The sequence below is a fragment of the Podarcis muralis genome, chromosome 17, assembly GCF_964188315.1.
Source record: "Podarcis muralis chromosome 17, rPodMur119.hap1.1, whole genome shotgun sequence".
Lineage (NCBI taxonomy): Eukaryota > Metazoa > Chordata > Lepidosauria > Squamata > Lacertidae > Podarcis > Podarcis muralis.
The window spans coordinates 4,675,230-4,687,262 of record NC_135671.1 but is presented as its reverse complement, the minus strand read 5'-3'; the positions used below and the strand labels follow the sequence as shown (position 1 = coordinate 4,687,262).

The following is a 12,033-nucleotide window of genomic DNA, read 5'->3' as shown; positions in this document are numbered from 1 at the left end:
CACTAAAAGAAGGGCCATAGCATATGCTTTGTATTCACATGAGAGTTAGCCTCAGGCTTATGGGGGCCCTTGCTATGTCCTTCCCAGCAGAAAGTAACATCTTATCCAGCCAGAATATGGATTTTATCTGTAATCAGAATCTGTCTTCACCCACGATCTGATCCTGGATGGGGGCGTGGGCGGAGAAAAGCTTGGTATTTGACATTTGACTCTGAAACATTACTGAGCTAGAAGAAGAAGGCAGAGAGGATGTATCGAACAATGAAAAATACCCAACCCACTATTCTTACATCTGATGAAACATCACTATTAATACTCATATTAATACTCACAGGTATGCAAGCATTCCGTTACAGTGGTAGCATCAATAAGATAACCATTGCAAAGGCGGCAGGTTATATGGGCATTGATGTCCCAAAGCTTAATCTTCCTCGTCAGCATCTTTGGTGTCTGCAAGAAAAACAGGGCCATCAGTTTTTCCAAGTGTGGATGTAAGTGGCCTTTGCAAATTTAAATATTTGACGTTCATGATAAGCCTGCAATACAGAGAGTGATTAGCTTTCTTCCTAACAATATTTTACTTGAAAAGAAGGGTCCTGGTTTAAGAAAATGAGAATGAATATCCACTGAACTATCCAATCCAATTACTAAAGGCAAGTTCAAAATTTGGTATTCTAGACCTGATGCTGCAATATTTATTCGCAACTAAGTTTGTGACATTCTACACAATCAGGTTTAACTGGGGCCTAGTTCTCAGAAGTAGCAGGTAAGGTTACTGGACTGCACCACTTCAGATTGCAGTTGCGGGCAGTGATGGAAGTATGGATTGTAGGATCCCAAATTAGAATGAATTACCAGCATAAATTTCAAAAACTTCCAAAAATCCCCACGTTACTGGGTAGAGTCTCACATGATTCTATCACACAAACACACACCTGTATTTAACCCTGGAGAGTCACTGGCAGTCACAGTAGACAATTCTGAGCTAGGTAGGTCAACAGTCTGACTAAGTACAAGGCAGCTTCCTAGGTCATGATGTTGTAATGGAGCTTACCTCTGAGTAGGAATGTATACGATTGAACTGTAAAAGTTCATCTGTTGTTGAAATGACCTTAGACTGATATAACCTGCAGCTGACTTCAGGTCAGTTAAAAAGCAGCATGATAGGAATCCAGTATCTAGGAATTTGGAGTCGCTGGGTCTGCAAGGAATTGTTGAAAGTCTGCCTCAGGGGACAGATGTTACATATTTTATTACCTTATGAATCAAAAGTCTGTGTAACTTTGGGGGTGGGGACTAATGTGTATGTTGGTAGCGTAAGACAATAAGGAATGGTTAGTCATCTTCCTTCTTTCAACTGGGGCCTTTGAACAGAAGTTAAACAAGTCTCTGTGTAATCTGTGTGTAATGCATGCATGTGCGCTTTCATCAAGAATAAATCCCTGAACCCTAAATTTGGAAGGGCTGGGGTAGGGGGGACCCTGACAAAACAAACTGTTAAAATCTCTCAAAAACGTTATGAAAACAGCCAAATTTGATGAGCAAGTTTGGCTCATAAAAAATATACAAACTCAAAGTTCCCAGAAAGCAGCTGAAGTATGCCATACTAAAACTTATAAGTAGGATAAAAACACCTGCTCACATTTCCTCACTGGGAAAATCTGCACTGGAAAAAGAGGAGTATAGCATTAAATAATTAAAAACGGGGGGGGGGGGAGCTAGTTTTACCATCTGTTGCAATGGTATCCTACACGGCAGGTGTCACCAAATTAACATGCTTTTCAGTAAGAACTGCTGAGACACTTTGGCTCAGAAAACATTTTAATTAATTTTTATTTTGGAACGCATTTCATAATTTCATTGCAGTAAGGGTAATTCAATGTGCTTGCATCTTCAGATTACTTTAAGATAATGCTGCACTGACCATTTTCCTTTGCTTTCCTGATCAATGTACATGTCATTCAATAAAACCAGCTAGCAGGAGCCAAACTCAAGATTCTTAGGGGAGGGGGGGAATTCTGTTTTTTTTATGATTAACTATTCTCTCCCCTTAAGAGGCCTTCTACAAATTATTGTGTAGATTGTTAGAAATGAATCATTCATATGTTTTTATGTCCGATGAAGGTACTGCATATCCATCAAAGCCAAACTTTCCAAGAAAAATCAGCATAGGCAATTCTCCATATGACAGGTCCTTAATGCTGGGGGAGGGGGGGTTGTATGCCACAAAGTATGACTGATTCAACGGCGGGACGCGGGTGGCGCTGTGGGTAAAACCTCAGCGCCTAGGACTTGCTGATCGCATGGTCGGCGGTTCGAATCCCGCGGCGGGGTGCGCTCCCGTCGTTCTGTCCCAGCGCCTGCCAACCTAGCAGTTCGAAAGCACCCCCGGGTGCAAGTAGATAAATAGGGACCGCTTACCAGCGGGAAGGTAAACGGCGTTCCGTGTGCTGCGCTGGCTCGCCAGATGCAGCTTTGTCACGCTGGCCACGTGACCCGGAAGTGTCTGCGGACAGCGCTGGCTCCCGGCCTCTAGAGTGAGATGAGCGCACAACCCTAGAGTCTGGCAAGACTGGCCCATACGGGCAGGGGTACCTTTACTATGTGTTTCACCACCTCACTTTGCTATATGTTAATACTGTGTCTTGCCTGAACTGTATTGCTTCCTCCCCACCCAGCCCCATAGCCAGAGTAGCAAGAAACAGTCTCTTCTGTACAAGGCATCTGCACATATAGGTAAACTATTTGTTGGTAAAGAAGAGAAGAGTTTGGATTTGATATCCCGCTTTATCACTACCCTAGGGAGTCTCAAAGCGGCTAACAATCTCCTTTCCCTTCCTCACCCACAACAAACACTTTGTGAGGTGAGTGAGGCTGAGAGACTTCAGAGAAGTGTGACTGGCCCAAGGTCACCCAGCAGCTGCATGTGGAGGACCCGGTTCACCAGATTACAAGTCAACTGCTCTTAACCACTACACCACACTTGCTCTCCATTCCATACACCGATAGTGCTGGCCAAACACTTATGCCTTGCTGGTCACAGCCTGGACACATGGATCAAGACAAGCTCTTTGAGCACACACACAGTTCCACTGCAAACTCCCATGAAACAAGGAGAAGGATGGCTCTCCCCCATGGCGGCACTCAGTCTTCTCTTACAAACAGCAACTGTGCTTGAGGAGATGCAGGTACTATATAGTCTGGCAGCAGATGCCTCTTGCTCTCCATGGGCCACTGCCCACAGGTACCAAGCTTTCATGGGGCGGGCTTTCCCCACAGCCTACAAGGAATGGGGAATCCATTCCACGTAGGCCCCAAGGAAGAGCACCCCATGACCAGCAATCAGGATGCCCCTGCCTGTTCCCGGCCTACTTCTTCCAGCCACTCTTTGTTCGCAGTATCAACATGAAGCTGTGAGCCATGAGGGGCACCGCAGCAGTTACCTTGCTACTGAGCAACTGTCCAAGGCACAGCAGCCCTCCTGGAGGAACTGGTTATGCCACAGACCTCTCTTTTCAGGCTCTCTTCCACCCCAGGTGCTATTCACTACAATTTGGCTGCAATCCTAACCCCCTTTCCACAGGGAAAGCCCCACTGAATTCAATCGGACTGACATCTGGTCAAGATTGTGCACTTATGCTCTTTTACTGCCAGGAAGCGGTAAATCCCTCTCCCTGGTATGATCTACTTTCAGACCCCCTCCATGAGAATGCCACTTGTTCCGCCAGGCTTCACCTGCAACCTATGTGCTTCTGGCACATGTGACTGGGTCTCAACGCTGAGGGAAACCAATGTGTCACGACACATCTGTTTCCTGTCTGCTGCCAATAGGGAACTAATGAGCAGTGTCTCTGGTGTTGCTCATCTTCTCCCTATTCTCCCTGGTGAGGTTCAAACTCCAGTTTCCCTACCTTGTGCCCTATACAGTGAGCGGTTGCAATTTCCTTTGTCCTTTATCCTGGTACTTCCCTTTCCCTGCTTGGCAAAGGACACTTCTACTCCTTCAGTGAGTCTTGAGCTCTTGTCTCAAAGAGGGCTCTATGCTCTCTTCTCTGCAGGCCTCCTTCCAAGGAAGCTCTCAGGGCTATGTGTTATATGGCCCCTCCTGCCTTCTCTTTACATGCTGCAATCAAAAACGTACTTGCAAGGAGTATGTGCTGCCAGGGCAAACTACTTCTGAGTGCAAAGATGCCAACAGCTTTTGGTTGCTGGTGTCTTCCTGCTCACATGGTGGAAGATGCTGCCTTTACCAAAGGTATCATGGACTTTGTAGACACTCGAACTCAGGGAAAAAGGGAGAAACGTGCTAAGAGGAAGGCACGTTTGGCAAACCCTCACCATCATCAGCTCCCATCCGGAAACCTATGTCCCCACTGCGGAAGGACGTGTGGATCCAGATTTGGCCTCCACAGTCACTTACGTACTCACTGTTAAGACTGTGTTCATGAAAGACAATCTTACTCGGCTACACGTGATCACCAAAGAAAGAAGAAGAAGGTTTCATTATGTCTGATATGCTGAGTCTGGGGTGAGTTGAGAGAATGTGTAATGAGGCACATCTGTGTCAGCGTAAGTAGCCCCCCATCACAGTATCCAGCTCAAACATCCATTTCAGCAACTTATCATCTCCATAACATTGCCAAACTGGCCAGCCATGACAGCTTGGTGGTGGGGATGCTAGTTTTGCTCCTTTCTGTGCTTTTCAGAGCAGTGTGTTTCTCCCCTTCTACTCCGGGCTGGAAGAGTGCAAAATATGGTAAATATTACAATAGTATAGTAGCTGTTTATCTCTCCCCTTGGTGTATTTGAGTGTATTTGCCCATGGAGGATACTTTCTAAAACACATAGTGGCCACATCTGTACATCACACTGTGCCAAACCATGATGACAACATGACAATAGCCAAAGTTCAGTCCTTTCACAGCTCTGAAATTTGTACACTATCTCCTCCTTAACAACAATTCTGGGTTCAGACAACACAATAAGCAAAACTTTGGCTTATCTCCTGTCTTGTGCTGACCTAAAAAAGCCTGGGAAGGAGCAAGGTAGGTGTGGGACTCAAAACATTCATGGTAAGCCATACTCTGGCACCATATAAAGCAGTGCCCCAGAGATCGGAGATATCAGATACCGAGAAGTAATGCTAAACAAACACATCTAATCCTCAAAATAAACAGCATAATCTTAGCTAATAAATGCAAACAGAAAATTCATGTGCTTCAGAGGAAGTGGGCACTAACTGTGGTTAGAAGAATGAACAGCAGCTGCAACAACCAGGACTGCAATCTTCTGCAGTTCCATGCCTGGGGAATCCTACACAGAATATGACATTTGTCAAAGGGTTTGCATGACAGAAGATCCACGAGAGCACATCCAGTGTACATACTTTTACAGTTTAACAACAGTTGCAGGGGTACATTGGGAAATTTGATTGTAACTGCAGTGGGGTGGGTATGTTAAACCCTTTACTCTGTGCTGTTGTTTAAGTGAAAATCGTCTTCTGAAGCTATTAATAATATGGATACCTGTATGCTTTGTTTTCTCTTGCAGGGCAAATAGCAGCCTAATAGGAAAATGTTACAGAGAGAATAGGGTTAACACATTGTCTCAAATGGATGCCTACACTTCTAATTGTATTTAAATTGTTATTTTTTTTAAATTAAAAAAAATAAACAGTGGGAGAGCTAATACTTACTCTCCCATGGATGAGAGTAAAAATGCGACATTTTTCCACCTTCGCCGCATCAAGCAGTTGGTCCCTTACCTTTCCCGCCCCGACCTGGCCACAGTGATCCATGCGACGGTCATCTCCAGGCTTGACTACTGTAATTCACTCTACATGGGGCTGCCCTTGAAGCTGTCCCAGAAACTCCAGCGGGTACAGAATGCTGCAGCGAGGCTCCTCACGGGGTCTCTGCCATGGGAGCATATTCACCCAGTGCTTTTCAAGCTGCACTGGCTCCCGGTGGAGTACAGGGTCAGATTTAAGGTGCTGCTTTTGACCTTTAAAGCCCTTCACGGCCTAGGACCCTCGTACCTACGGGACCGCCTCTCCTGGTATGCCCCACGGAGAGCCTCAAGGTCCATAAATAACAACACCCTAGTGGTCCCAGGCCCTACGGAAGTTAGATTGGCTTCAACCAGAGCCAGGGCCTTTTCAACTCTGGCTCCGGCCTGGTGGAACGCTCTGCCTCATGAGACCAGGGCCCTGCGGGATCTGATTTCTTTCCGCAGGACCTGTAAGACAGAGTTGTTCCGCCTGGTCTTTGGCTTGGAGCCAATTTGATTCCCTCCCTCCCTCTCTTTCTTTTTTCTTTTCCTTCTCCTCCTGCGATGAGGCTACATTTTAATATTTTAATGTTCCATAATTTTAATGTTGTATTTTATTTTTGTTTTTAAGTTGTAATCATTCATCTTGTTTTTATTATTGCTTGTAAGCCGCTCTGAGCCCGGCCTTGGCTGGGGAGGGCGGGGTATAAATAAATTATTATTATTATTATTATTATTATTATTATTATTATTATTATTATTATATCTAGTTTGGCCCCAAGATAACCTCAAGCTTTTCTGCTTCTGAAAACAGCAATTTCCTAGCTCCCATGGCATAGTGCTTTGTGTTGGTATCCATCTGTCTCGAGAGACAATGAAATGCACCTCTGGGAGTGAAGTCAAGCTACTGCACTAGCAGAACTGAAGTGACCACCCCGGGGTGTAAGCCTGGGCAGTGTGTAAGGAGGTCCTGGGCTGCCCAGAAGACAAGGCACCACCACCCCAGCCTCGCTGATGGGGTTTCAAAGGAAAGAAGAGCAATATGTCTGGCACCAACTTGGTGGCAGGAGTTGCCAGGAGGTGTACAAGTCACTATCCAACTGTCTTAGGGTCTCCGCTCTGGATTTGTGTTGGGTTTATTCCGAGTTCCTTAGCAGTGCTATTTTTCAAAAAAAAAAAGACATGCCAAAACTCACCATGAAAACCTCCCTCATTCTCTTAGAATGGCAATAGCACCCGCTTGAAAAGTGCTGAAACTGACTTCTGGCAAGTTCCGGCTGAGAAAAAGCCCTGCTCCTTAGCCTTTTCTTCTCCTGAAGATATTCCACAAAGCAGCAGAGATTTAGCATCAGATTTTACCTTCTCCTAGGTGGGCTACCTTTCCAGGTGGATGAGCCCCATCTGCCCCTCACTTCCCTCTACAGCATGTACAGAAACCATCTTCTTGACTGCTGAACCCAATACTAGTCTTGTCTGCTCAATCTGCCAGAGCCTGTCTTCGCATGCTAGGGAAGTCCCTAACTCACCAAGGGTTGAGTCCCATCGGCTACCCTCACCTGGTTTAGCCAACTAGCCAAAGCCGTTGCCAGGGTGTGGTCACTGTTGCATGCTGACAGCTTCTAGGATTCACAGGTAAGAGATGAGTGCAGGGTGGTGGACAAACTACCCCAGAAGAAGCCGGGTTAGCTTAGAGTTTGGGTGACTCTCAGTAGCCTTGCAATGATAACTTAACCACTCAAAGACTCTTCTGTGACATTCCAAAACTTTGAACACATTAAACATTTCTTGTGGCAGGAATCAGAGCATAAAGGAGTTCTTGCCACTGACAGGAATTCCCTAGTTCCAGTTAGGAGGGTAAGTTCAAATATTTTATAGTGATGCAATTCAAACAGATTTGGGGATCTCCATTGACATTCTTTATGTGAAAGAGTGTCGAGATATTTCAGTTGAATAAAAAAGTATTCCTACATTTTAAAAACCCTCAAGATTAAAACAGTTACCTCAACCTCCCTGAGCTTCTACACAACTGTCGCACCATAACACTAAAGGCTAACATTAAAAGCAACTTATACTGGACCCATAACAAATCTGATGTTGAGACTAAAACAGGTTCTATCTGGTGGGACAGCAGCAATTTTATTGTTTACAGTAAAACTAAGCGTTTTGAAATTTTAATTATGACTAGAACTTCAAAAGCACCAATTTCAATTTGGGTGTGCTTGTTGTTTTCAATCCCTGTTTCCCCTTTCATCTATTTAAAGTGAGAAGCGAGAAGTCCAATTCCATCAGTAAAGCGCTCTTTTCCCAAATAATTCTGGAAGCACATGTGGTCAACATACCTCTTAAAACTGCATTTCTTTTCAGAGTCTGCCATCCAGAGACCTGAAAAGAGAGAGGAAAACAATATGTTAGGTAACACTACGATTGCCAGAACAAATAGCAGAGATTTAAGGAATATAGGTAAATATTTCAATGCATATATGGGATGGGGCTGACATTAAATGATGGGTGCCTGTCACAGTGCAAAGAAGAAAAATTAGACATATGAGGCTAACAAGAGATACATGAACTGAAACAAAGTGTAGGTGTCATTTTCCCCTGCCACCACAGGGTGACAGAAATGAGAAGTATTTCTGATCCTTTTCCGGTGAACTTATTTCTGTCAGCATAAAATAGTCAAGCTATCAAAAGGCCAACTGCTTTCCTGCTTAAAATAGGTCACTGGATAAAATCCCTAGATCCACAAGATCTAGTATCGAGGGTACAAGAGTGTAACCTTTCGCAGAGTTAAACCAACTAGTCTGAAGCTGTTTTACTTTTGCTGTTTCTGCTGCCCTGGGCTCCGTTGACAGGAGTGGCAGAATAATTATGATATAATTTTTATCATAATTATAATAAATGGATGGCAGCACCAGCCAGCTCTGCTCACTTCTTGTTTCTTAGTCCCCAGTTTTTCTGGGACAAAACTGGGACACAGGCTTCAAAACTTGATTCCTAATACATGTATTACCTGTCTTGCGACCCACATGCAATCTGCTATTGAGTCTTTCTTCATCTACTATTCTGTGACAAATTTCATGACAAGGTCCAAATCTATTCTATTTCTACAGATGTACATGAATGCCTTTTTTCATTACAGTGGTACCTCGGGTTACATATGCTTCAGGTTACATACGCTTCAGGTTACAGACTCCACTAACCCAGAAATAGTACCTCGGGTTAAGAACTTTGCTTCAGGATGAGAACAGAAATTGTGTGCCAGCAGCACGGCGGCAGCAGGAGGCCCCCTTAGCTAAAGTGGTGCTTCAGGTTAAGAACAGTTTTAGGTTAAGAACGGACCTCTGGAACGAATTAAGTACTTAACCCGAGGTACCACTGTATTTTCCTGCCGGAGGATAAAAAGCATTTTCTTGCTATAAGAACAAAAAAGAGATGGCCACTTGGGAATTCATTTTTAAAAGGAACAAGTTCAAGAAATCCAAAAGGCACTAATTCCAGCTCACCACCATCCAGTTCACAGTTCAATTCAAGTTCACCTGAATCACTGTTTCCCAACCTATGGGTCATGACCCACAAATGGGTCGGGATCTGAACAAACACATGTCTCTGAACATCCGGATGGCTCAGGTCTTACACTGTAACACTTGGGAACTGCTGTCTGCTGACAGATCCAGTGACAGTTCACCACAAGGCGCTCCTTTGGCAGCTGTGCATCACAGACGAGCTGTAATAATCACTCAGAAAATCTCCCTGTACAAGTGAACCATCACTGAACCTGCTGCCAAGGTTAGTTAAGTCAATGGTAATTTGAAGTCTGCTTAGAAACTGAGAAGGTTGAGTAGGTGCAAAACCCATTTGCAACTGATGTCACAAAGTCCTCACTGTGCAAAAAGAACAACTCCTTCAATTGTCATGTGGTAAGACCCTGTAAGATAACTTCTGTAAATGAGGCGCTCTGAATTTTGCTTTCATGTTGCCACAGAGTATCTAGAGCTTGCTGATGAAGCAATATCTGTGCTGCTGCCATTTGGTAGCAAATATCTTTTTGATACAGATTTTTCAGGAATGGCAGCCAAAATACAAAAACAGGTTATGTATCCATAATGATATGAGAACCATGCCTGATACCATTAAGGCCTACATTGAACTACTCTTTGACAAAATGCTAGTTTAGCAATCCCACTGTTATTTGCCGAAATGGACTTCATTGAGAACATTTAGAATAAAAATATTTAAACTATTAATATGTTGTTAGATATAACATGGCTTGTGTAATTGTATGTTTTAAAAACAAATTACAATGGTTTATGGAGGAATATCCTGCAATCATATGGTTGATGTTCTTACATTCCCATAAACAAAACTATGGGTAACTTTTTAAGTACTATAAACAATTCAACATATTCCACATTAATAAGGACATTAAGTAAATTGTTGCTTGGATGCCTCAAGGTAATAAAATACACAAACATGCAATTAAAATGCACAAAACCAATGCCTGCCAATGACCCGAAGTCCAAAAAAACCTGATAAATTTATGGGTCACTATACCAAGTAAAAAGGTTAGGAACCACTGATGCTAATGATTGCAAACAAAAATTCAGCATCCACAAGCTGTTGTGCTGAAGAATAAAACATACTTAAGAAGACTAAGAAAACATCAAAACACACAAAATGGGATGTGAATTGTTTAATTTCCACACACGCCCCTCAACAATTACAGAGTACAAAACACATGTAAGAGAATGAACCTGAACTAGAAATTGTTCAATGTTATACCCCAAATGAACTTAATTCATATGCAATGCACCTGACAATTATGGGCACTACTTTCAGGTGTAGTTCAGAAATTTTTGAATTTAATTAGCATTTCTTGCAAATTGCTTTGAAATGTTATTGCAATTACTCTCCCTCCTACCCTGTGGGCACCATCATGCAAAGGAAGAAGCAGAAATGAACTCATTTGGGACAGCTCCTCCTGCATGTACAGGGTGAGTCTTTGAAAAGAGGCCCCGTGGAACATGTGTACTCTGTATCCAAGGAGCCTCTTTTAAAGGACTCACCCTGTACATGCTGAAATTCCTGCAGGCCTCCACATGCTGGGGGCTGAATGTCTGCAGTGGGACACCTGCTCTACTTGACTAGATGTTCTATGCAAGCTAGAGTCCTCAGCTGTAAATTGCCTCCAACACATGGATAGTAGAAATGACCACGGAAACATAAAGCGGGGGGGGGGGGGTAATGGGCTCACTCCGACTCTCCCTCTTGCACAGTGGTAACTGCACTGAGGGGATAATGACTGAATAAGACTTAAGAATATGATTTTTCTGAAACAATGAATAACCAGCACCTATGGTACAGTGAACCACTGCTGTTACACATATAGCTGAAAAAGTAACTACTGTACAACCAAATACTAACTGGCAATCCTTCCAAAAATCCTTCAGCTTCCAGAGATGAATTACCACTCCTAAATTAGAAAAATCAGTTTAATCTTCCAAGATTAGCAAGCTTAAATATCTTAGTCAACAATTCATGCCTTTGAGCTCAAGTAGCTCTAGAAGCATGTTCTCAAGTCAGAAGAGGAATGCAGTATTACTGGTGTCTTAAGCCCTCTGTTCACACAACACAAAGGCAGGGGCTGCTCCACTCACATATGCGCTTACTTGCACACCTCTCACACACTACATTTTGTAGTTGTATATACATAACATACATACATCTAAACATGTAGTGTAAAAATATTTCAGGACTCATGTATCATACAGATACACTCATGTATCATACAGATACATTCAGCAAGGAACCAGGACTGGCTGCAGCTCCCTGTTGCAAACCCAGGTTTGCTGCTGAGTAGATGTTTCCGTGCGCTGCTCTGGTTCACCAGAAGCAGTTTAGTCATGCTGGCCACATGACCCGGAAGCTGTCTGCGGACAAACGCCGGCTCCCTCGGCCAATAAAGTGAGATGAGCAGGCAACCCCCAAGTCATCCGTGACTGGACCTAACGGTCAGGGGTACCATTACCTTTACCTATATGAGATAAAGTACCACCACTTACAGAATATTGCAGCCAAAATGATCAAGAGGTTGAAGCATCTTTCCCTTGAGAAAAAGGTAAAACTAATGGCAGCTTCCTGTGCATACATTGCACATAAGTATGAAGTCTGACTATTTTCTGGGCATACTTTTTTTTAAGAGAGTATATTAGATTTCTTTGCACAAGATTATTTGCTAAAACAGCTACTGATTAAGCGGTGGTTGCG

The 12,033-nt window shown here is 43.5% G+C and overlaps 1 protein-coding gene across 12 annotated transcripts in view; it reads right to left on the bottom strand.

Moving 5' to 3' along the window:
- PCGF3 (polycomb group ring finger 3) overlaps nucleotides 1-12,033 on the bottom strand; it is a 56,556-nt gene that overhangs the window by 20,367 nt on the left and 24,156 nt on the right. For 2 of the 12 annotated variants that reach the window (XR_013391154.1, XM_077921457.1), the window contains exon 1: nucleotides 333-450. Coding sequence is in view for 11 of the 12 variants with exons in the window: in XM_077921457.1 (XP_077777583.1) it covers nucleotides 333-441 (109 nt within the window). In the remaining variant the exon portion in view is untranslated. Of the gene's footprint in view, nucleotides 1-332; nucleotides 2,400-5,525; nucleotides 5,564-6,965; nucleotides 7,083-8,108; nucleotides 8,152-12,033 lie in introns of those variants that run through there. The other 10 variants (XM_077921452.1, XM_077921459.1, XM_077921454.1 and 7 more) reach the window with 10 other exon arrangements.